The sequence below is a fragment of the Balaenoptera acutorostrata genome, chromosome 15, assembly GCF_949987535.1.
Source record: "Balaenoptera acutorostrata chromosome 15, mBalAcu1.1, whole genome shotgun sequence".
NCBI classification, from domain to species: Eukaryota; Metazoa; Chordata; class Mammalia; order Artiodactyla; family Balaenopteridae; genus Balaenoptera; species Balaenoptera acutorostrata.
The window spans coordinates 35,901,549-35,926,240 of NC_080078.1; the positions used below are offsets into that span (position 1 = coordinate 35,901,549).

General features: G+C 54.2%; 1 protein-coding gene across 5 annotated transcripts in view; it reads right to left on the reverse strand.

The window, feature by feature from the left end:
• The window catches only part of MGRN1 (mahogunin ring finger 1), a 65,454-nt gene that overhangs the window by 24,402 nt on the left and 16,360 nt on the right, over window positions 1-24,692 (reverse strand). For all 5 annotated transcript variants that reach the window (XM_057528590.1, XM_057528588.1, XM_057528591.1 and 2 more), the window contains 8 exons: window positions 15,866-15,984; window positions 14,190-14,278; window positions 13,465-13,611; window positions 12,277-12,394; window positions 4,572-4,638; window positions 3,870-3,919; window positions 2,006-2,053; window positions 688-756 (listed from right to left, as the gene is read on the reverse strand). In XM_057528590.1, the coding sequence (XP_057384573.1) occupies window positions 688-756; window positions 2,006-2,053; window positions 3,870-3,919; window positions 4,572-4,638; window positions 12,277-12,394; window positions 13,465-13,611; window positions 14,190-14,278; window positions 15,866-15,984 (707 nt within the window). The remainder of the gene's footprint in view (window positions 1-687; window positions 757-2,005; window positions 2,054-3,869; window positions 3,920-4,571; window positions 4,639-12,276; window positions 12,395-13,464; window positions 13,612-14,189; window positions 14,279-15,865; window positions 15,985-24,692) is intronic.

The window sequence follows — 24,692 nt, forward strand, 5'->3', positions numbered from 1 at the left end:
ATGAACAGAAGTGACAGACGCCAGAGAGGTCGACGACATTAACTACTGGGCCCTCTATGGGAAGTCGGATGACCTCTGATGCAGAAACATGACCTGGGCAGAGAGCACTTGGCATCCAGCCAGTTCCAGCCACCATGGAAGCTAGCCTGAGACCCCAGAGGTTTTTAAAAAGAGGCAGCAGTTTCATTTGTGTCTTAAGACAATGACAAAGCCATGGACTAGTTCCCTGGCTGTGCCAGACCTTGGCTCTGTGGACCACCAGGCTCCTGTCACAGGCATTGGAAGGCGAGCCGGCCCACGGGTGCAGCGCGGGCTCAACTGCTGATGAGAGAAGGGAAAGGCCAAGGCTGCACAGGGGAAGGGGGCAGCAGGAGGGGGCCCGGCATCCCCAGGCTGCCTTGATGGCCAGCTGCCCAGTGATGGTAACAAGCCAGTGAATTTGCTGGAAAAAGGACAATGTCCCACAGACTCCGCTAACTCTAAAAATTAAGGAAAAATGATGGAGTCTGGGGTCCTGGGGTCTCCAGGGGAAGGCTCAGCAGGGAACTGGCTCATCTGCCACCAACCTGCAGGGCCCTGGCCAGGACAGGGGCCCCAAGCAGGTCACCCAGGGGCCCGCCTCCGAGCAGCTGGGAGGAGCACAGGGGAGCATGGCCAGCCTGGCCCGGCGGTGCCACAAGCACGCACCTTTGTCTCCTGGTTGTTCTTGTTCTCAATGCCGTAGATCTCCTGCAGCAGGTAGCTGACCCGGTCCACCTGGAGAGCAGAGAGGTGTCTGGGCACTTGCTCCCAACTCAACGGCTCCTCTGCACCCACCTTTCCCGACAACCCCTCCCAGGTGCCGGGCTCAGGTCCTGGGGGCAGGCGTGGTTGGCGGTTCTGTCTAGCCCCACCCCCAGGGAGCGGGCACTACTGGAGACAGGCAGGGAGAACCACCACCTGCCCAGCCCACTGGTAGCAAGGACACTGGGCTGGGCCCAGGTTCTGCCCGCCCCAGAGGGCGCAGAGCCTAGCTCTACCCGGACTCGGCGACCACATCTTCTGCCCACCTTACCGTGCCCAACCCCAGAGGAAAATGACCTTGGACCCTCCTGTCACCAGCCCCACAAGAGTGACCAGAGTCAGGCCTCGAATTGACCACAGTTTATGGGCCAGATACTCCTCCTGAGAGCCACGGTCCTGCTGGTCAGCTCTCCTGAAACAAGCACCCAGACCATCCCCGGGGTCTCCTGCCCTCCTGCCACCTCCAGGTGTTGCACCTGCCAGAGTTCTCTCAACCCCTCTTTTAAAAAACTCAAGCAACACCACTCTCGGGTTGTGGCTGACACACCTGAGCAGCTACACACAGGATAACCTGATAATCACCGCTTTGGAGACAGACCCCACCATGGCCGCTGTTAAATCAGTCTCCAGGCTCACTTCAGGCGAACCTGTCCGCTAAATCCTCACAGAACCTACCTAAGTCGGAGGCCACCAGGGATAATTCTTCCTGGTGTTAGACCATGGAATTACGGACCCCAAAGAAAGGCTGTACTGGTCTATAGCTCCCATTGGTTCCAAGATATTCCATCCTTCTCTCAAATATGGATTAAGTCAATCTAAGTCTTTGCCCAACAAGGAGGTAATTTCAGCAATTTGTAAGGAGGAGGACGGGAGGCTGCAGTGTTTCTCCCTTCTTTCCTCCCTCGCTTCCTTCCCTTCTTCCTTCATCTGTCCATTCATTCATTCGGCAAGTGTTTACTGAACACTCACTAAGTTCAAGCTGGACAAGATTCGGCTACAATGGTCAATGCAGGTACGTGGTGGGTATGCAGTACACGCGGACACACCCAGTGACCCTGACCCTGACTCCTGGAGCCCAGGGCCCACAGTAGTGGTGTCACCAGCTACTTCCACAGTGGCCATGGTGGCCTGGGGAGAATAATCCACAGAGACCACTGGGTCACATGTGCACGCCTGTCTTTTAAATCAAAAGGGCTCACGGTATTTCCTCTGATGGACTTACGATTTGCTTCTGCTTTAAAGGCTTCACAGAGAAGCTGCCATCGACGTGCTGCAGGGAAGAAGGACAGAGAGGTTAACTCGGCCATGCTGAAGGCCTGTCCTTGGTCAACCCACAACCACGGCTGAAAAAAGAAGGGGCCAGCGACAGTGAGAGGCCCGCGCACCGCGATGAGGAGTGGCCCCCGCTTGCCGCAACTGGAGAGGGCCCTCGCACAGAGACGAAGACCCAACACAGCCAAGGGTAAATAAATAAATAAATAAAATGTCTGCAGAAATATTAAAAAAAAAAAAAAAAAAAAAGAAGGGGCCACACGAAGACTCGAGAGACAGGCCAGGGATCCTCCAACTGTGGCCCTCTGACCTGGCTTCGAAACTACCCGGAGAATCTTCTAAAAATATCGCCTCCTGGGTCCCACCCTGACCTACAAAACCCAACTCTCCCTGGGTCGTTCTCAAGTACACTCAAGTTCACCACCATCAGCCAAGTTCTGACAATGGATAGGCGCCTCCCCACCTGGATGGCAAGAACTAAGACAGACGGCTCCAGCCCTCAAAGGGCCTGGTCGAATCGCGAAGACAGCACAAGGATGTCACTGGCTTACGTACTCAGCAAGGCCCAAAGCTCTGAGAACCGTGAGAACAAGATAGAGCAAATGCGGCTGGTGGTACCTGGGGAGGCACACGGCTCTGAGTCCACACAGTTAAGCACGGTACCAGATCTGAACTCTCGCGCACCAAATACCCCTTCTGAGTCCACCGAGACCAGCGCCCGGCGTTTTCTGTAAGGCTGATGGGTTCTGACAGAAGTTTCTAGCACGCTGCACTCCAAAAATAAGGTAGTTTCTCACTGGACTCTACACTGGAAGCACAGAATGGAGTGTCTGCCAGTGAGGGCCCATCGCCCCGCCAGAGCACACAGATGGTAAATAGTCACCATCTCCTCTGACAAGGCCGGTCTGGGGAGCACAGCTGGTGAGCCCAGAGATGGAGAGGGCCACCTCCACCACAGCCCCAGGAGGCCAGGGAGAGCACAGACCCAACGTCACCAGAGGGGCCTCGGGCCCAGCTCCACTGATCCCTTGGGGCATCTGGAAAGACCCAGATCACAGGGAGGAGATGAGCTCTGCACTTAAGGCTTTCGGGGCTGCAGGCACACCCTGGGCTGAGGAAGCCAGGGGTTGGCAGGACGTCCAGGACAAGTGGTCTGAGACTGATTTCCTCATGAGGTCCTTGCTCCTCGCCCACCTGGGCCACAGGCCGGTGCTAAACACACAACTGCACGGTGCCGACCAATGTCAAGGAACACTACAAGGTGGGGATCGGCCGTAGCCTTTTCAAATAGGGGACACACCCCACTACTCTGGCAGGGCTCTCGGTGAGCAGGGACCCTGCCCCAACACAGCCAGGCCCTCGCTCGCTGCATGCACGGACGCATGGAACTGGACCCCGGTGAGAGGACCATCCCTAGAAACCGAGACACCCTAATGCAGAGTCAGTGGTGAGGCCGACTGTCCTCACCACCAGCCAACATCCCCACCACACACCGTAAACACGGCCACAAGCATGGACAGTCAGGGGCCTGGGGACTCAGGTCTGGTGGAAAAAAGGGCAAACACGTAAGTTCAAATACACGTAACGCTAAAAAGGTAGTAGTAAATGAATCCTTCCATGTAAATGGTCTCTTTCTATGCGGGGCACCCCCAACTCGGGGACCCCAGGAGAGTATGTATGTCACGTCTAGGACCGTACTAGGCAGGTGGCAGACCCTCGTCTACCCCACCAGCATTTACTGGGCACCGACTGCATGCAGGATACGATGACAAATGAGGGGTCGGTTGGACGATCACGAGCAAGATGGCACTTACCTTTTCAAAGGCGGCCAAGAGCACGTGGGCGTGGCCGGTCACTTCCACAACTGCCCGGGAGAGAGGAGAGTGGTCAGAGCCGGCCTCCACCACCCCCGGCCCCCCGCCCCGGGCTTCCTCTTTCCAGCTGGCATGTCCCCAGCTCTCAGCCTGCAGGCAGGGCCTTGTCCTCTGAGGACCCACCGAGGTCTTGTCCTTGCCTCGCCCTCCTCTGCCTGCAGCTCCCTCCGACCCGCACCTCACCCGGCCCCAAGGCAGCCACTGCCGGCTGCCCACGGTTGGCTCTGCTGCTGTCTCACTTGGCACTGGGAGGAGCTGAGGAGCCCGGGGACGAGCCTGGGCCGGGCAGGGTGTCTGCACCCTCGTCTGGGACCCCGCAGCCTGCAGCAGGGGCAAGGAGAGGCCAGCAGGACAGGCAGGAGGAGGCAGGCGGCGAGGGGTCAGCGTGGCGCCGACAGCCTTCATCGTTCCACTGTGGGGTGGACACCAGCGCCGCGAGAGCCAGGCTCCGCCACAGGGGGGTGGGGACAGCACCAGCAGCAGGAGACGGAGCGCTCGGCGCCCGAGCCCCTCGGCCCCAAGCCCGGCCAGCAGGCTGAGTCGACGTCGTCCGCTGTTTCTGGACCCGGCTGACTGGGGTGAGAAGGGCCTCTTCCCAAGTGTGCACGCCTGGGAGGGAGACCGGAGGGAAAGGCCACTCACCATCCCCCTCATCCACCACGGCCTGGATGACCACTGGAAACATGCCCCGGTCCAGGTCAAAGTTCAGCTGCGGAGAAGAGGAGGTGACAACAGTCAGACTGAGCTGGAGGGAGCGGGTGGGATGAGCAGGAGGCGTCGCGGTGACAGAGCTGAGGCAAGACAGGCGCCCTTTTCTTCTTTGTGGTAAAGCAGATTAAAAGGGCACATTTGTGTTCTAAGTGTAGCTCAGTGTCATTAAGTACATCCGTAAGGTCACGCGACCGTCAGCACCACCTTTCCTGGCACGTCCTCGCCAGCCCTCAGCGGGCCTCCCAGCCCAGCCCAGCCCTGGAACCTCCATGCTGCTGCTGTCTGTGGACCGGCCGGCCCTGGACATTCACAGAAATGGATGCACACAGTATCTGTCTTTTGCGTCTGGTGCCTCTCAGGCAGAATCATCACGCTGCAGCCGCCTCCCCCTTAAAGCCGAGCAGCGCTCCCTGCCTGGCCAGACCTCACTGTCACCCATTCACCTGCTCACAGACACCAGGCCCCCCTTCGGCTGTGCTGAGCGGGGCCGCCTCTGCTGGACTCTGCTGGGTGGACCCCTAGGCACGGGAGTGCCGGGTCCCACGGAGATCCCGTGTCTAACCTTGTGAAGAAAGGCACCCAGCTCGGCCCCAACAAAGACGGAAGCAACGTGAAGGAGACCACGTGGCTCGTCCGAGCTCACGGAGAAACCTCCTCTCACTTTTCCTTCTCCTCCAGCTTAAATCCCTCCGGGGATCCCCGCTGCCCTCCGGCTGCAGGCCACGCTCCTCCCCACGTGTCCACTCGGGTGTAGCTTCCACGTCTGCTCACCAGTGGGGACCGCGGAGAGGTCACACAGAGCCTGCAGGGCAGAGGCGCTCAGCCAAACCACACCCACCACGGGAAGGGTGCCCAGCGGGTCCCTGGCTGTCGGTGGGCGGCAGGGCCGGGCCGGGGCCAGTGCTGGGACAGGGCATACTCAGCGCTGCCAGGTTCGGGTCTGGCTCTACAACCTGAGCATCAGGTCCTGATCCTAATGCAAAAGTTGCGAGCAGGTGGCCGAGAGAGCAGGCGGTGAGCATCGGCCACTGGAGCTGCGTGTGCTCAGGCAGCGGGAGCCGAGGAGGGAGTTGGCCCAGGAGGACCACGTGGGGTAGGGACTCCAGGGCGCGGGGCTTGGTAGTAACGTGTGCGCACAGATCCGCACGCGGGGAGGCGTCCAGGCCTACCCAGGACCCACAGCCTCAGGGTAGAAGGGCTGCACCACCAAAACTTGGACCTGGGAGAGGGAGGGACCCGCTTTCCCCGCTCCTGCCTTGCTCTGGGGTGCCCCACGGGGTGGGGGGGTGACCGCCCGAGACAGGAGTCACACATCACCTACAGCTATCCCGGGGCCAGGGACCTCCCGCACGCCTGCTTCTGCCCTCCCTACCGCAAGTCAGGGAACAGGGAGCCATCCTGCCAACGACCATCCCGCAGTTACCCTGGTGAGGGCGAAGGGAGGTGGGTGTGACGCACAGGCGCTGCCCTTCCCAGGCTGTAATCAGGCCCAGGAGGGGAGCTGCTCAGGTGACAGAGCTGTATGGGGAGCAGTGTGGGCCCTGCCACCCCCGCGCTTCCAGCCTGTTGCTGGAATACAGTCGTCAGCGCTGACGTGGCGACTTGGTTGCTCTCAGGAGCTGCCAGTGATTTGCATTTCCTTTCTCCCTCGCACGCTGAGTGCTGCCTCAGCACCAGCTGACGGGTGGAATAACAGACACTGGTCTGGGGAGGTGTGACGGGGGCCCCTGCCCCGCTGGCCGCCGGGCTCACGATGGACAGCCTGGCCAAGTAAGCACCCTGCACCCCGACCTCGCGGACCCCTGCGGCCACCTGTGAGGGAGGGACTATTTCTACCTCCAGCTGACAGATGGGAAAGCAAGGGTCGCAGAGGTGGCATAACTTGCTGGATGCTTCATGGACAGAGTGACAGAGCCAGGGTTGCCTCCAGGCCTCGCCCACCTGTGTCCTCCCAGCTCCTGGGAAAGGCCATCACTGCTGCCTGGACGCCGCTGGTACTTCTGTCCTGGAGACTCTGCTCTTATCAAGCCTGACCCACCTGGGGCCTCCTGTCCAGTCCTGTCCAAACCCTACTGCAAAGGTGCAAATGGCTGTTGTCCCACTTTTCAGGTGGCAGCACCCCAACTTTCCCTGTGGAAATGGGGGAACAACTTCTCTCCTATCCTGGTACTTTGTGGCCTGGCCAGAGGATGGTATGTCCACCTGAGCACTCTGGGACGCAGGCGGGGACCACACCTCTCCACTGGTCTGCAGGGCGCCAGCAGAGAGCGAGGCCAGCTCAGCAGGAGCACACCCTTCCTGATGACAGGGGCCCCTGCAGACACCCAGCCTTTTCAGAATCTATGCCAATAAGTTCCTGATTTTCTTTTCTTAAGCCAGACTGAGGTGCTTCTGTCACACTTGCAACCAAAGAAGTCCTGACACAGACACCACTTTGAAGGCTCTGCCGCAGCAGCCTTCCCGGCGCCTCCCATGAACATTCAGTGCCCAGACCACAGGGCAGCACGTTACATGTGACATCTGTCCAGCGGACTTTGCAAACCCAACAGAAGACCCGGTGCTGAGCCAGGGACAGAGGTGGAGACGGCAGGGCACCATGACCCCCGCTCTCCCCAGAAACCAGGGCCTAGGGGTCGGGGGGAAACCCTGGGAGTGCAGGGACCCAGGGAGCAAGGACCACCTCCTCCCAGACTCCTGCTCCCCAGAGCTTGGCGCATGAGTCACGCCCCAGAGCCAAGCACGCGGGGAGAGGACAGAGACTTCCACCCTCCCAGAGAGTCTGAGGGAGACGCTTTTTAGTTTTTGGCCACGCCAGGCAGCATGCGGGATCTTAGTTCCCCGACCAGGGATCGAACCCGCGCCCCTGCAGTGGAAGCGTGGAGTCTTAACCACTGGACCACCAGGGAAGTCCCAGGAGACACTTATTTTTAATGCAGGGGGTGAGGCTTTCTTAGGGAAAAAGGCGGCCAGGTCAGGAGAGAGAGCAGCAGCTGACGCCAGCAGGAGTCCCGCCCAGGCTCCCCTCAGGCTCTGCTGTCACAGAGGAGCCGTGGACGAGGGTCTTTGCAAGGCCTAAGTCAGATGGACACTGGGAAATAGGGGAAAGGCAAGGTGTGGGGGAGGAGGGGACGTGGCTTTGACTGAAATAAATGGAAGCCCATGAGGAGCTGGTGGGAAAACTGCAAAGAAGCCCCACGAGCCACGAGGAGATCTGTAGGTATTGACCTGGAAAGACTCCACAACATGGTGCAGTAAGAAAAGAAAATGACGCCTGTGTGGGGCAGGGGGCATATGGGAAACCTCTATAACTTCCTCTTAATTTTGCTGTGAACCTTAAACTACTCTAAAAAAGTCTTACAATTAAATTAATTCAAATTAAATTAAAAAGCAAACTGCAGCCAAGAGGAATGAAAACATACATCCACACAAAGACTTGCACACAAATGTTCACAGCAGCATTATTCATGATAGCCAAAAGGCGGAGACAACCCAAATGTCCATCAACTGATGAAGGGATAAACAAAATATGATCCCATCCATCCAGTGGAATGTTATTCAGCCATAAAAAGGAATAAAGCACCGATACATACTACAACCTGGACAAGCCTTGAAGACATGATGCTGAGTGAAAGAAGCCAGCACAAAAGGTCACATAGTGTATGATTCTGTTTATGAGAAATGTCCAGAACAGACAAATCCAAAGAGACAGAAAGTGGATGAGCAGTGGCCAGGGGCCGGGGGAGGAATGAGGAGTGATTGCTAGTGGGTAGAGGGTTTCTCTTGGGGATGACAAAAAAGTTCTGGAGCTAAGGCAGTAGTGACGGCTATACAACTCTCTGAATATAGTAAATACCACCGAATTATACACTTTAAAAGGGTGAGCTGGGGACTTCCCTGGTGGTGTGGCAGTTAAGAATCCGCCTGCCAATGCAGGGGACACAGATTTGAGTCCTGGTCCAGGAAGATCCCACATGCTGCGGAGCAGCTAAGCCTGTGCGCCACAACTACTGAGCCTGTGCTCTAGAGCCTGTGAGCCACAACTACTGAGCCCGCGTCCCACAACTACTGAAGCCTGTGCGCCCAGAGCCCATGCTCCACAACAAGAGAAGCCACCGCAATGAGAAGCCCACGCACTACAACGAAGAGTAGCCCCCACTCACCACAACTAGAGAAAGCCCGCGTGCAGCAACGGAGACCAAACACAGCCAAAAATAAATAAACAAAATAAACAAATTTATTAAAACAGAAACAAAAAAATAAATAAAAGGGTGAGTTGTATAGTATGCAAATTATGTCTCGATAAGTTGTTTTAAAAAAACAAGCTACAAAATAATATTTGTACAGTATGACTGCATTTTTGTAAAAAACAAATGCATACAGGAGAAAGTCTAGAAAATACACCCCACATGGTTAGAAGTGGTCACTTCTGGAAAAGGAGACTGAACTGGGAGCATTCTGCTTGACAGATTCTGTGTAATTTGCACATTTTACTATAAGCATACATTACTGTTATAATCTTTAAATAGGCAAATCTGGGGAAAATGGCTAAAAAAAGGGAGGATGGCCAGGCATCTGATGGCACAATGCTTACAGCTGAAGGCACGCCTGGCTGTGTCTGGAGACATCTTCAGTTGTCACAATTGCAGCAAGGGACATTCCTGACACCTGGTAGGCAGGGGCCAGGGAGGCTGCTCAACATCCCACAGAGCACAGGACAGTCCCTGCCAGAGAATGGCCCAGGACCCAAATGTCAACAGCACTGAGGCTGAGAAACCCTGGTATAAAGGAGAAACTTGAGTTTGGTGCCAGAGTGTCTGTCACGTCTCTAACACCTACCAACACCCCCTTCAATGCCTCAGCAGGCAAGGACGTCATGCCAGGACGTAACAACATCCTTCCGCTCTCCATACAGCTTAACTTCCAGAACCTTCTATTTATGGCAAAGCTTAGCCGTTTCCTAGCTACAGTAATGACTGACGAAGTTCCCATTTAAAAATACATGCAATAGGGCTTCCCTGGTGGCGCAGTGGTTGGGAATCCACCTGCCAATGCAGGGGACGTGGGTTCGAGCCCTGGTCCAGGAAGATCCCACATGCTGCGGAGCAGCTAAGCCCGTGTGCTACAACTACTGAGTCTGCGCTCTAGAGCTCGTGAGACAGAACTACTGAGCCCGCGTGCCACAACTACTGAAGCCCGCGTGCCTAGAGCCCATGCTCTGCAACGAGAGAAGCCACCACAGTGAGAAGCCTGTGCACCGTAACCAAGAGTAGCCCCTGCTCGCCGCAACTAGAGAAAGCCCGCGCCCAGCAACGAAGACCCAACGCAGCCAAAAATAAATAAAATAAATTAAAAATAAAAAAAATAAAAAAATAAAAATACATGTAATAGAGGGAGGAATGGGAGTGACTGCTTAATGGGTGCAGGACTTCCTTGTGGGTGATGAGAACAGCCTGGAACTGCCCAGTGGTCACACACTATGAATGCACTGTCACTGATGTAAGTTTATATTTTGGGTATTCTACCGCAATAAAAAACACCTGTTAGAAAAACTGAGGTGATTTCAAGAACATATTAGTGGGAATTCTCTGTCGGTCCAGGGGTTAGGAATCTGCACTTTCACTGCCGAGAGCCCAGGTTCGATCCCTGGTCAGGGAACTAAGATCCTGCAAGCCGCGTGGTGTGGCCCAAAAAAAAAAAAAGAACATCTTAGCTGAGGTGATAATCAGAAAAGGCAAAGATGAGGACGGGGTCCCAGGATAACAACACCGGACAGGCCCACCAGGCCACATGCTGACAAGCTGAGGAGGCAGGTTCCCTGATGCACTGAGGGAGCAAAGGGGGTGCCCTCGTGGAGCACCCAAGACTGGCTTACAAGTCAGGTCTGCGCTCAGGACAAGTGACCCAAACCGTTGGTGATGCAGCACATCCGCAAATGCACGGGGGATGTTTCAGGGCCAAAATGCCAAGACTGGGCTATTTCAGAGGTCACCAAGCTGAGGTGCAGCCTCAGCCCAGCCGCCCCGCAGTCACCATAGGTGGGGGCACCCACTCACCTGCCCTCCCAGCCCCTCTGCCCTTGGGGAGCTGCCCCTCCCCATTCACAGGAGGGTGGGTGGGACCAGATGCACCTGCCGGGCATCTGAACCGGGAATGTGTGCACGCAGGGACGGAACCATCCTGACGGCACGGGGCTGTGGGCAGGGGGCCCCCAGGACTGCTATTCAGCTTGGCCTTTGACTTCGACGGCCCCACCCAGCTTCCAGAAGACCTGTCTTTCTCACGTGGTAAAACAGAGGGGGCTCCTGTTGCTCAACATCAAAGCACCCTGACCAGCAAGCACACGCGGCCGGGAGTAACTACCAGGGCGTGGCCTTCACCGTCTGACATACCCGTGATCCAGAACCTTCCTGGCAATTCCCACACCACACCATGCCCTGCTACCTCCAATCCTTCCCACTCATGTATTTCAGTAACACAATACGTGACTACCCTCTGTCAAAAAAAAAACTAGAGAATTCAGCTAAGTCAAAGAAGCCAGACATGAAAGGCCACATACTGTACAGTTCCATCCATATGAAATGTCCAGAACAGGTAAATCCAGGGAGACAGAAAGCAGATTAGTGCCAGGGGCTGGGGCAGGAACAGGGATTAACTGTAAAGGGCATGAGGGATCCTATCGGGAGGATAGAAACATTCTAAAACTGGATTGTGGTGATGGCTGTGATCACAGAGATTTACTAAAAATCACTGAATTGAACACTTAAAATGGGTGAGTTTTATAATATATAAACTCTACCTTAATAACCTGGTTTTTTTAAAAAAACAAAATAATTCAGGGGTGTACACAGTATTGATACTCACACTGTACACATGCAGCGTGTATGTGTGTGTCTCCCTTATATCAAGCTCCGTTGCAGAAATAACCACTGTCTTCAGCTTGACGGGAATCTTCTCTGGCTCTTCCTCAAGGATTATGTACACATACATGTACCTGCAGAAGTGGTCTTGTGCACATCTGTGGCTGTCACATATGTGCGATTACATGGTATTTGTCTGTAATGTGCTCTTCTCCAAGCCCAGGAGGTGCTTCCACATCAGCATGTACAGCAGACGTAAGCTCTGTCAGCTACTTTAAGGCTCACGACATCCCAGAACGGAGCTGGACTATGGTGCCCCCATTATATATACAGGGGGTTCCCATGATGTCAGTGAACCAAGCGATACCTCCGTAACGGACATGTAGATTGTTTCCAATGTACTATTACAGACAGAGCTGCAGGGAGCACCCTCCACGTCGCGTAAATCACTGTCCTTAGCTACAGAACCGCTGGGGGGGGAGGCACCCTGCCACGCTGCAGCCCCGTGGCCCTGACAACCATACCAGAGCCCATACGGAGCTTCTAACTGCCGCTGCTCCGTCTGGCCGCGATCACCCAGTCCAGCCAATGCCTGCACCGACCGCGATCCACAGTCCAGGTACCCCGGCTGGGCACACAGACCTTGGTCAGCAGCCATTCCTGACACTTATCAACCATGTGAGGAATCTGAGTGAACAGGCCCCACTGTGCTTGCCCCCCTCCAGGGGAAGGAACTTGGGGAGGGGCCAGGGGAAAGGGGGGCCCAGCCAAGATGTTACCTCATCATCCTTCCACTCCGAGAAGTCGATCTTGAAGGAGGGAAGGGAGAACTGCTGGCTCACCCCCCGCTTATAGTGGACAGTCTCGGACTGCAGGGCCGGGCTCTTGGGGGTGTACCTGAAGGGGCCGAGAGAGAAAGGACAGTGAGACAAACGCTCTGCAGCGTCCCATTCTCCCAGAGCCCACACCTGCCCAATTACTGCTACCTTTCCAGACTTGGCTACACCTTTCCATTTGGCTTTTATGGTTTGTTGACATTTTTGAATGAATACAGTACAAAAATGCACAGTGCAAAGTGACCCCCAGCCCCGGCCTCACACGTGCTTCCAGCCACCTGCTTCTCTGCCCCGTCCACAACCCGTGTGTCACTCCTGGGAAAGCTGAGGCATAATTACGCCTGTATGAGCAGGTGTTTCTTCTTTAATATTCAAACAGCAGTCCACCTACACTCTGTTCCGACCACTCGTGTGCCCGAAGCTGTCCCACAGTCATCACAGATGGAGGTGCCGTGTTCTTGGGACACTGCATGGGTTCCACCGCGGTTTTACTCTAATTGATTCAACCAGGCCCCCAGTGGTGGACACCAGGCAGTCGCCAACATCTTGCTATTCCAAACAAAGCTTCCAGGACTCTCCTCTGCACACATCTTAACCACACATGCAAGCATGTCCCCAAGATAAAATTCCCAGGAAAGGAATGGCTGAGTCAAGCAGCACGCACATTTTCAATCCTGATAAGCTCTGGCATCTCCTTATGCAGGAATCCAACCCAGGACCCTCACCCACCTCCCCACACCTGCTGTCTCTGGGGCCTCACTCAGTCTCTAGGACAAAGGACACTCTCGAGGGCCTTGGCACGTCCGGCCTGAGACTGACACTGGGGGAGGGGCTGCTCTTACACGAACAGGGACTCACAGCCCGAGCTCTCAGCCACCACTCCACCCCCGGATCAAATCTGGCCTCCGAGGGGTTTCCTCCGACAGGACGGAAGTGGGTGCGTTTCTGCCCATCCTGCCTGGGTCTGGCCTTGCAGCCTAGAGGCAGGCCTGCCGTGGTCGTGCTGAAGTTGCCGATTTCAAACTTTTGGGGCCAGCAGGGCCCTATTTCAAATCAAAGCTCTGAAAGTTCAAATACACAATACAGACAGAAGCAGAACCACTGGGCCTGCCAGGCCCCACGGGGACTCACGCAGCCGTCCCATTCAGGAACTCCTCCACTGCCTGGCAGTAGATGGTGATGGCCACCCGGGCGTCGGCGTCGAAGGTGAACTCCAGGCTGTAGAGGACTCGGGGCTTCTCACCGTCCTCAGTGGGGCTGTCAGAACCGTCCTTGTACCTGCCGGGGAGACAGAGGAGCAGGGCAGGTCAGGGGCCGTGCCTGCGAGGGTGCCCCCACCCCATACAGCACCCCTGCCCCCGCGGGGGCCCCAGAGTCAGCTGCCTGGCTGCATCCCACCTCCCTAGGAACGTGGAGGCCGTTCCCTGTTCGGACAACAAGGCCCAGCAACGCAGGGTCCTCCATCCCTTGTCTCCTGACCACAGAAAGGGAGACCAGTCCTGTGGGTTTAGAAATGGCCCCGATCCCTCAAGTCTTCCAGGTCTGAGGCGGTGTCTCAGCCTCGTGGCAGTGGGGGTGTGCTGAGCGCTGAGGGTGCTGAGCGGCATCCCTGGTCCCTGCCTGCCAGATGCCAGTAGCACCGCCCTCGCCCACCCCCAGCTGTGACAACCAAGACTGTCTCCAGACCCGGCCCAATGCCCCTGGGGCACAGGCGCCAGGCTGAGGCTGGAGTTCCACAGGCAGAACCTGCGGGCCCCTCCCCTCCCCACCCTCCCCCAGGGGCAGCTCTGGAATCGAGTCCTGATTCTACACAAGGGGGAGTAGGGCCCACGGGGGTGAGGGGGGGGAAGGGTTACCTCACGAGCCGGAGGGAGTCTTTGCGGATGTTCACCAGGCTCCTCAGTGTCTTCACCGGCTCGTGGGGGGCGGGGGTGACGTAAGGAAACTAGGAGGGAAAGAGCAATTCCAGGTAACCCCCAGGGCATGGCAGCGGAGGGAAAACAGGGCTTCATCAGAGCAATGGTCACAACCCTGCCTGGTCATCCTGGGCCCTCGCACTGACCACAGGACAGCACTCCCCTCATCCACATCCAAGGAAACCACAGGCGACACGGCCAGCACGTGGGAGAGCCGGGACCGGAACTGCCTGAGGATTCTGGGTCCCCAGTTGCAGGAAGGACCCTCAGCTGCGTCCCCGGGGCAGAGGTTAGGGTTGGGGCTCTCAGGCCACGTTCCTGGAGGTGGGACCTGCCGTCTCACTGCTGCCCTGAACAAGGCAGGCTCTCCACACGAGGACGATGGTCGATACAGGTTTCGGAAGGGACTTGTGCCCACACAGGCACACACGCACACGCACGCACACACACACACACACGGGTCCTGTAAAACTGGTGGTGTCTGGAAGGCTTGGGCACGGGGTCAGTCTCCTGCTGGTGACAACGCACTGAGTCTTAGCAGATGTTGTCACTGGGAAGCCGGGTAAAGGACACCCGGGGTCTCTCCATCACTTCTCACAACTGCAGGTGACTCTACGATGGTCTCAAGGAGAAAGTGACACAAGACAACAGATCTACAGGCAGCCTGCAGAGCCAGGCCCTGGGTCTGAGCCAAGGCTACAAAGACGTGGAAGGCAGGTTCTGCTCCTGCTGTCACAAACTTGGGAGGGTGGGCAGCTCAGTACAACGTGGAAGCCCCACTGGCCCCACGGGTGGGGGACCAGCACTCTGAGCCCCAGGCCAGTTAAAGGACCAAGACTTCATGTCAACCAGCTGCTCTACAGCTAAAACAGCCTGGAGACCCCTGGTCCAGGGAATACCACCCCCACCAGGCCCAGGACTCAGCAGCCTTAGGGGACAGAGTCCAGTGTCTCCTGAGAGAGAGGGCCTCCTGCCTGGGCCCTTGGCCAGGCAGGGGACCATTATCTCAAGATGCAAAACCCAGGCCCCTGCTCAGCAATCCCCCACAGCTCTCTCTCTCTCTCTTTAGTCTCCAGCCATCAAGCATTCCCTTCTTTATTGCCTGCACCCCACATACTAAACAGGGCAGGGTCTGTCCTCCGCTTCCAGCCCCTGGAAGAGTCCCTAGGTACACAGCAGGTGCCAAATGTGCGTTGAACAAAGGGACAGCAGTGTATGAAGTGCACTCCTCTGGTGACTAGTGAGGGCGAACTTGTAAAAAACGGTCCTGGCCGTTTGCGTTTCCGCTTTGGATCACATCTCTTGCCCACTGCTCTATGGAATGTGGACGTTCTTTTCTCTTTTTAAAGACAATCATCCAAGAGGCCTGGGATGAAATCCAGAGCCTTCCTCAGCCCCACAGCCTGGATGCACCGGGTTCAGTAGCAGCTGCCCTGTACCCCAGGGACCAACCCTCAGCCATCCGGCCTCTAAGGGGGGACAGGCCTCACGCACACATCACATGCACACATCCAGATGGCACCTCCGCCTCGTTTGGGGAGACTCGGTGCAGGTGCCTGCTCGCAGCCAGGGGCCTTGCCACCACTGCCCATGTGCCCAGCCCCACCGAGACCCACCTGGACCGGGCGATTGCCCAGGAAGTTCAGATCCATGTTCTCTCCAAAGAGGTAACCTTCAGGGTGGGGGGTGTCGAATTTCTCACCTCCCATGAAAAAGTGGGAGGCAAAGTAGTTTCCTGGTTAAAAAAGGAAACACAACTGTAGATGATGAGGCTCAATACAGCCCAATGGGAGCATCTCATGGCCGAGAAGCTCAGCCTGAGAAAGGCCAGCTCCAGACACAGCCTCAGCCCCTCCACCTGGCCCACCCCACCTCTGTACCTGCCCCTCTCCGGGGCCTCTCCTCCCCACTCCTGGACTCATCCAGGCCCCCGCTCCAATATCACTTCCTTCTGCAGCAGGTTGAATTGCGTCCCCTACAAGGACATGTCCCAGTCCTCACCCGTGGCACCTGTGCATGTGACCTTGTATGGAAATAGGGACCTTGCAGATGGAATCCAGTTAACAGGAGGTCAGACTGGATGGGGGCCCCTAAACCCAGTGACCGGTCTCTCCATAAGAGAAAGAGGGAGATGTGGACACACACACACACAAAGGGAAGAAAGCTGTCTGACAACAGAGGCAGAGACTGGAGTGACGCGGCTACAATCAAGGAGTGCCTCGAGCCTCCAGAAGCTGGGAGAGGTGGGAAGGAGCCTCCCCTAGAGGCCTCAGAGCGAACCAACCCTGTGGACACCTCGATTCTGGACTTCTGGCCTCCAGAACTGTGAGAATAAATTCTGTTGTTTTAAATCACCCAGTTTCTGGCACTTCGTTACAGCAGCCATAGGAAACGAATACACTTTCTCTGACCCCCAGACTAAATCAGCCTCCCCACCCCAAATCCGAGCCCTGAGTACTTTTTCACCTCAGTACTGGCCACAGTGTAAACCTGTGTGGACCTGAGTTATTTCACTTCTATCTGACTCCCCTCCACGAGGACTGAGGTTATACGTCCCTGGCACACTTAGGCACTAAATTCACGTTTCTTGTAAAAATAGATGGCTACAAGGCATCGGACATGGGTCAGCTTCAAAGAACTGAGCTCACAGCCTTGCTGGGGAAACACTAGAAGTACCGCCTCCCCCAGGCTTCCTGATCTGATACTTGCCCACTGTCCCCCGTTTCTCTCTGGCACAGAGAAAGGCCAGGTAACCAGAGGGCCCTGTGAATTCTGTGGACCAGAGGGAATTCTGGGCCCCTTGAGCTTTGGTGGGCGCCCTGCATGGATCTGTGTGCCCTTCCTGAGAACCACAACCCCAGTTACGCGGGACACAGCCTTGGCTGCCTAGGCTGGGAGGCCCAGAACCAGGAGTCCAGCCTGGTGGCTCTTGACTGCAGGGAACGTAGCCAGGACATATCAGGCCAGGGCGTAGCCCCAACCCACGTGTGGACCAGGAACCAGACAGAGCCAACTGCAGTGAGAGAAAAAGAATAAAGTGGTGACTAGTTAAATAAATACAATACTCCTGATTTTATGGAACACCATATAATAGCTGCTAAAGAGCGTCAAACAGACCTGGATACTGACGCAGAAAAATGGTCACGGAATATTTGTTGGATGCATTCCAAAACCCCTTTTGAGAGGTAACTGCACACACTTAGGCGTGCATAACGCAAGTTGTGAGTACACAGAGAATGGTCAAAAGGACGCACTCAAAAAGCTGCCAAGAAGTCAGTTGGGAGCAGGTGCGGCGTGGACAAAAGCCCAGACGTTCTGCTCCATGTTAGATCTTTTCACTGAACATGAACCACTCGTGGTGCACTTATCAGAATAAAAAGACTAAGTGTGATGCAGGGAAGCACCTGGGCCCTTCCAAAATCACCTGGGATTTGCACTCAGTCCCGTCTACCGCACCGAGAGCATCAGTGGATTTTAATGTGCAAAAGGCTTTAAAAAGGTGGTTGTTCCCACACTGGCCCTATTGGGGTGGGGCACAGGAGGTCTCTGGACCTGTCTCTGGACAGGTGGGCCTGTGGCCCACCCAACCTTGAGCCCGAATCACAGGGCAGGTGAGAGGGGTGTCAGCTGGGAGCTCCGGGGGCAGCCAGCCCGGAGCCACCTGGTCCGCCAGGACTGTGATTAGGCCGTGACAGTGGCACACAGCACAGCCGACAAGCAAAGTCACATGCGCTAGGCTCTGTGACAAGTCAGGGCCGCAGTGGCACGTCTCATTCCAGCAACAGGTTCTATTCGACTGTGACTCCCTGAATTAACTGGGGGGAAAGCAGCCTATCCACTGACTTAAGAGATATATGTTCAATTTTTTTTTTTTTTTAGTATTTACGTTTGTTATTTATAAAAACTGTAATATTTGTGATGTTTTGACCAACTGGATATTTGTAATGGCCACTCAAACCAGGAGAAAAATTCTCCCTTTTAAGATTCTAATTTCAATTTATGTACATATTTTGGTTGCATACAATATAGGGACCAATAAAAGACTTTCAAGCATAAAAAGTTGGAAACACCTCACATGCTCGATAAGGAAATGGTCCAACACACCGTGGCAGTGACAGGATGGAACCAAACGTCAGGTAAAGGAGGAAGCGGGGTCTCCAAGTACCAGCACAGAGCAGGTGCAGAACCAACACAACTCAAACATGGAGGACGTGAAAACATCACAACGCAGCCCCGCAGCGCAGATGGTGGGACCCCACACTTGGAGGAGGAAGAAACCAACGTGGGGAGGACATGCCTGAGTCCACAATATGAAAAATGTTAACTGTGGACTCTGAATGGAGGGCATTCCCTATATTACTCTCTGTATTTTCCTGTATGTTTTTAAATGCTCATACTTTTTAAAAATTTATTTATTTTTATTTATTTATTTATTGGTTGTGTTGGGTCTTCGTTGCTGCATGCGAGCTTTCTCTAGTTGCGGTTAACGGGGGCTACTCTTCGTTGCGGTGCATAGGCTTCTCATTGCAGTGGCTTCTCTTTGCTGTGGAGCACTGGCTCTAGGTGCACGGGCTCCAGTAGTTGTGGCACGTGGGCTCAGTAGTTGTGGCTCACGGGCTTAATTGCTCCGCGGCATGTGGGATCTTCCCGGACCAGGGCTCGAACCCGTGTCCCCTGCATTGGCAGGCGGATTCTTAACCACGGCGCCACCAGGGAAGCCCTAAGTGCTCACATTTTAACAAAAGGAACTTTTAAAGGAGGAATGTGCATCCTAGGGAACTGGCAGCAGCTCCCAGGTGTGTGCCTGTGTGTGTGTACAGGTGTATCATGCATACGTATATGTGTGGATAGGTGTGTGCATATCTAAATGTGCGTGGTGTGTGTGTGTACAGGTGTATCATGCATACGTATACGTGTGGATAGGTGTGTGCATATCTAAATGTGCGTGGTGTGTGTGTGTAGGTGTGTGTGCACATGCATGCATGTGTTGTGCTTGTGTGTGCATGCATCTGTCATGTACACATGTATACGGTGTACATGTGTTGTGTGCATGCATGTGCATCTGTGTGTGCACACTTTGGAACCAAGAGGAGCAGGCAGAGCTATGAAGAGGAGAGAGGGAAAGAGAAAGACAAGACAACCGAGGGGGAGAAACAAAAAGGAAGACCTGGAGATGGGAAGAGAAGAGAAACCACCCCCACAGCCCCCAGGCTCTTCTTCCATGTCCCCGAGTCAGTGCCCTAGCCTGGGTTCCCCACGGAACCCATTGAGAGGGGATGGAACCTGCCCCCACTTTCCATGTGGGAAAGCTAGTGATGGAGCTACGGCTCAAACCTGGCGACACCAAGCCCACCGTGTGGCTTTTTTTTTTTTTTACTTATTTATTTATTTATTTATTCTTGGCTGCATTGGGTCTTCGCTGCTGCACATGGGCTTTCTTTAGTTGCGGCGAGCTGTGGCTACTCTTTGCCGCAGAGCGGTTTCTCATTGTGGTAGCCTCTCCTGTTGCGGAGCACGGGCTCCAGGCGCAGGCCTCGGTAGTTGTGGCTCGCGGGTCCAGAGCGCAGACACAGCAGTTGTGGCGCACGGGCCTAGGTGCTCCGTGGCATGTGGGATCCTCCCAGACCAGGGCTCGAACTGCGTCCCCCACCCTGGCAGGCGGACTCTTAACCACTGTGCCACCAGGGAAGCCCCACTGTATGTCTCAATCCCATGCTGGGCACCTCCCTGTACCACAGCACAGGGGACAGACAGGGGACGGCAGTCAGTGGTGTCACTGCCGGTCACACATAATGAGCCACATGAGAAGGGCGTCTCAATTGTGAAATCTTTCCAGAGGGCCTGCCAGAGGACACGGGTCCTGATTTTGACCTAGAAGCCCCAGCTACCTGGCACAACCCACCCCAGTACTCCAGGGCCTCAGAGGAGCCATCCTCAAACTTTATGGCTAGTATGCGAGTTCCTCAAAAAATTAAAAATAGAACTGCCATATGATCTAGCCATCCCACTTCTGGGTATTTACCCAAAGGAAACAAAAACACTAATCCAAAAAGATACATGCATCCCGATGTTCACTGCGGCATTATTTATAATAGCCAAGGTGTGGAGGCAACCTAAGTGTTGTCAGTAGATGAATGGATAAAGAAGATGTGAGATATATATATATATATAGTGTGGAATAGTACTGGACCATAAATAAAATGAAATCTTGCAATTTGCAACAACATGAATGGACCTAGAGGGTATGCTAAGTGAAATGAGTCAGAGAAAGACAAATACCACGTGAACTCACTTGTGTGGAATCTAAAACACAAAACCAAACAAACAAAACAAAACCAGACTCAGAGATATAGAGAACAACAGGTGGTTGGCAGAGGGAGGGGGCTGAGTGAAATATGTGAAGAGGATTAAGAGGTACAAACCTCCACTTATAAAATAAATAAGTCATGGTGACGTAATGTACAGCATAAGGAATACGGTCAATAATATCGTAATAACTTTGCACAGGAACAGATGGTTACTAGACTTGTCATAATGTATGCAAGTGTCAAATCACTATGTATCAACAGTACAAAACTAACATAACATTGTATATCAACTATCTATATATTTATAAATACATATATATTTTTTGCTTTCACCCGTCTTATTTTTCCCTTTTCCATTATAGTTTATTACAAGATATTGAATATAGTTCCCTGTGCTATACAGTAGGACCTTGTTGTTTTTCTGTTTTATACACATTAGCTTGCATTTGCCAATCCCAAACTCTTGATTTATCCCCCCCACCAATTTCCCCTTTGGTAACCATAAGTTTGTTTTCTATGTCTGTAAGTCTGTTTCTGTTTCGTAGATAAGTTCATTTGTGTCATATTTTAGATTCCACATGTAAGTGATAATTAGTATTTGCTTTTATACCTCACTTAATATGATAATCTCTAGGTCCATCCATGTTGCTGCAAATGGCATTACTTCATTCTTTTTTTATGGCTATATATATGTACCACACCTTCTTTATCCATTCATCTGTCAATAGACAGGTTGCTTCCATGTCTTGGGTATTGTAAATAGTGCCGCTATGAACACTGGGGTGCATGTATCTTTTCAAATTAGAGTTTTCTCTGGATATATGCCCAGCAGTGGGATCACTGGATCATATGGCATTTCTATTTTTAGTTGTTTAAGGACCCTCCATACTGCTTTCCATAGTAGCTGGACCAATTTACATTCCCAGCAACAGTGCAGGAGGGTTCCCACTTCTCCACACCCACCTCCAGCATTTGTTATTTGTTACATCAACTATACTTTAGTTTTTTAAAATTATGGTTAAAACAAATCCATGCCTCTGTCCCCTCTCTGCTGTCGCAGCCAAGGGACACTTGGGCTCAGACAGCTCACCTCCTCTCTGCCCGAGGGATTCAGACTCTGCCCTACTTATGGGTGTCCCAGTGACCTGGATGACAAACAGATGAACAGCCACCAAAACAAAGACTAAGAGTGCCCTTCCCGGGAGGCTCCCAGCGTCCCCTCAACGCGGCTGTTTTCCTTTACATATGTCAGGCGTGGAAGGACAAGTCAGGTGTAAAGCAGACACGTGTTCATCATCTCCCAGGATGAGGAAAATCAAGGCTGTTTCTGTGACGGCCTGTGGAGGTGGAGGCAGAGAGGTGCTGCCCCTTCCTCACGGGCCACAGAGCGAGCCCAGCGGACTTCTGGGGTTCCTTTCTGTTCTGTGTGTTCCACTTTTACACGTCTAGCTGTGCGCATGCGTGTGACGATCATCATTTACAACCGAAAACTGGAAACATTCTAGTTGCTTAAATGAACTAACCCTGCTAAAGAGCCAGGTGCCAGGACACGCAAAGATCTCCCTGGGATCAGAGTCAAAAGGCAAAGTGTTGGTCAGCACAGAGAGCACAGATGGACTCTAGGGGAAAGAAAGGGTCAGGCAGGATCCACGCCAAACAGATAGGAATCTCCGAGGAGGCGGGGAGAGAGAGGGAACAGTAAACCATGCCCTCAATGTTCTCCCCAAGAACACTGGCTCTGCACCCAGAGTTCTATTTTTTTTTAATAAATTTATTTATTTATTATTTATTTTTATTTTTGTCTGCGTTGGGTCTTCATTACTGCACGTGGGCTTTTCTCTAGTTGTGGCGAGCAGGGGCTACTCTTCATTGCGGTGCACCGGCTTTTCATTGCGGTGGCTTCTCGTTGCAGAGCATGGGCTCTAGGTGCACGGGCTTCAGTAGTTGTGGCATGCGGGCTCAGTAGTTGTGGTGCATGGGCTTAGTTTCTCTGCGGCATGTGGGATCTTCCTGGACCAGGGCTCGAACCCGTGTCCCCTGCATTGGCAGGTGGATTCTTAACCACTGCGCCACCAGGGAAGCCCCAGAGTTCTATTAAAACCTGAGTTTATCAAGAGACCAGAGTCTGGAACCCTGCTATAGAGTGAATGTTCGTGTCCCCCAAAATTCACATGTTGAAACCTAAGCCCCAATGTGATGGTGTTAGGAGGTGGGGCCTTCGGGAGGTGATTCTGCCTGATTCACCCAAATCTCCCAACCTCTGAAACACCCACAACAGAAAGAAGCTGGGCAGGACAGGTGCCACCCAGCATCCCTGTGGGGACAGCCACCACTACGACCACCACAGCCACAGGGCAGCTCCATGGCTTCATCAACTCCTGGTTTCCCCCGAGATCTGAGTGAAGAGACATCGTCAGAGGCAGAGCTCCTGCAGCAGGGCATCCTCAGACTAGACGCCGTTCCAGGTGGTCCCTTAAAATGCAAATGGGATGTCTGCACACAACCCGGGACCCCTTCAGAGCTCCCACCTGCACCCCGACTCCTCAGGGGCTCACAGGCCTGAGCCCCTCACCTCCCACCTCCAGTCTCAGCAGCGGCCCACCTTCCTTCCAAGTCCTTCCTACACAGCAGTGCCTCTGGCCTCGAGGTCTCTGCGGGCTGATCCTCTGCCCACACTTTCACACCCCAACTGTCCTTGGCTCACCCTGTGCATTGCTCAGACCTCCATGTGCTCAGAGAGGCCTTTGCTCAGCATCTCCAGCATGCAGAACACGGAGGGACCCCCACGCAGACGACCCTCACCTCTCCTCGACCCAAGAGCAGGACTGTGCATCTTGGAGATGGGATGCCCACATCCCCAGGAGCCCCACGAGGCCCAAGGACCGTCTGTCTCGGGAACATGGGATCCCAGTGCCCTTTCTAGCGCATTTTCAGGTAACCCAGGCTCCGCCCCCCACACTCCAGACACTCTGGACCAGGAACACTGATGTTATCCCCAAGGGCAAACAGGCCTCGCTCAACCCACGGGCTAGGCTCCGGCTCATCACTCTGCAGCAGACTCTTATTCTGCTCTGCACTGCCCACCCCACCACACCATCTCCCCGCCCATGTCCCGGACCCCAGAGCTCTCTCCATCCCCTCTGGCCCAATGGGCTGCTCCGGCCTTGCAACTCCCCGGAGGCCTCCCGTGCCCTCCTGGCAGGCCTTTGCCCAACTCTCTGCATGGTGTTGATCCCGACAAGCCCAGTAATCACCACCCTGGCCTGGACACAGCAGGAGCCCAATGAAGGTGGATGAATGACACCTTTATTCCTATGTGACAGTCATGGAAACTGAGGAACAGAGAGATCAAGGAACTGCTCGAGCCACACTACCAGTGGCGTCCTCATTGACAACCCATGCTGACCCAGAGCTGCGTACTCAACGATGCCAGCCCAGCCAGTGTTTTCAACCCACCAGGCAATTTTCCAATTCTCATCCAACACTGCCCGGGTGGCCTACAAACTTAGTTCAATCCTGACACCATGTACCTGGACACAGTTGACACTGTCAAATCCCACAAGATAAGGGCTCAGCCCATACGACTGCAAACCCCTACCCCACTTCAGACGCCAATCACAAGTTCAGGTGATCCCCTATGCTTCTGACCCACCAGCTATAAATCAAAGTTCCCAGGACCCCCTTCTCGGGTCCAATTAATTTGTTAGAGTGTCTCACAGAACTCAGGAAAACAGTTCACTTACTAGATTATCAGTTTATTACAAAAGGATACAACTCAGGAACAACCGGATGGAAGGGATGCACAGGGCAAGGCACGTGGGAAGGGCTGCGGAGATTCCATGCCCTCTGAGTGTGCCACCCTCCCAGCACCTCCACATTGTTCACCAACTGAGAAGCACTCCAAACCTGGCCCCTCTGAGTCTTTGTGGAGGCTTCATTACATAGATAAGACCGATTACATCATTGGCCACTGGCCATCATCTCAATCTCCAGCCCTCTAAGCTCATGGCTGGCTCCACCGGCAACTAGCCCCCATCCTCAGGTGCTTTCCAAAAGTCACCTCATTAGTATAAACTCAGGTGTGGTTGAAAGGGATCTGTTAAGAATATCAAAAGACACCCATTTCACTTTATCA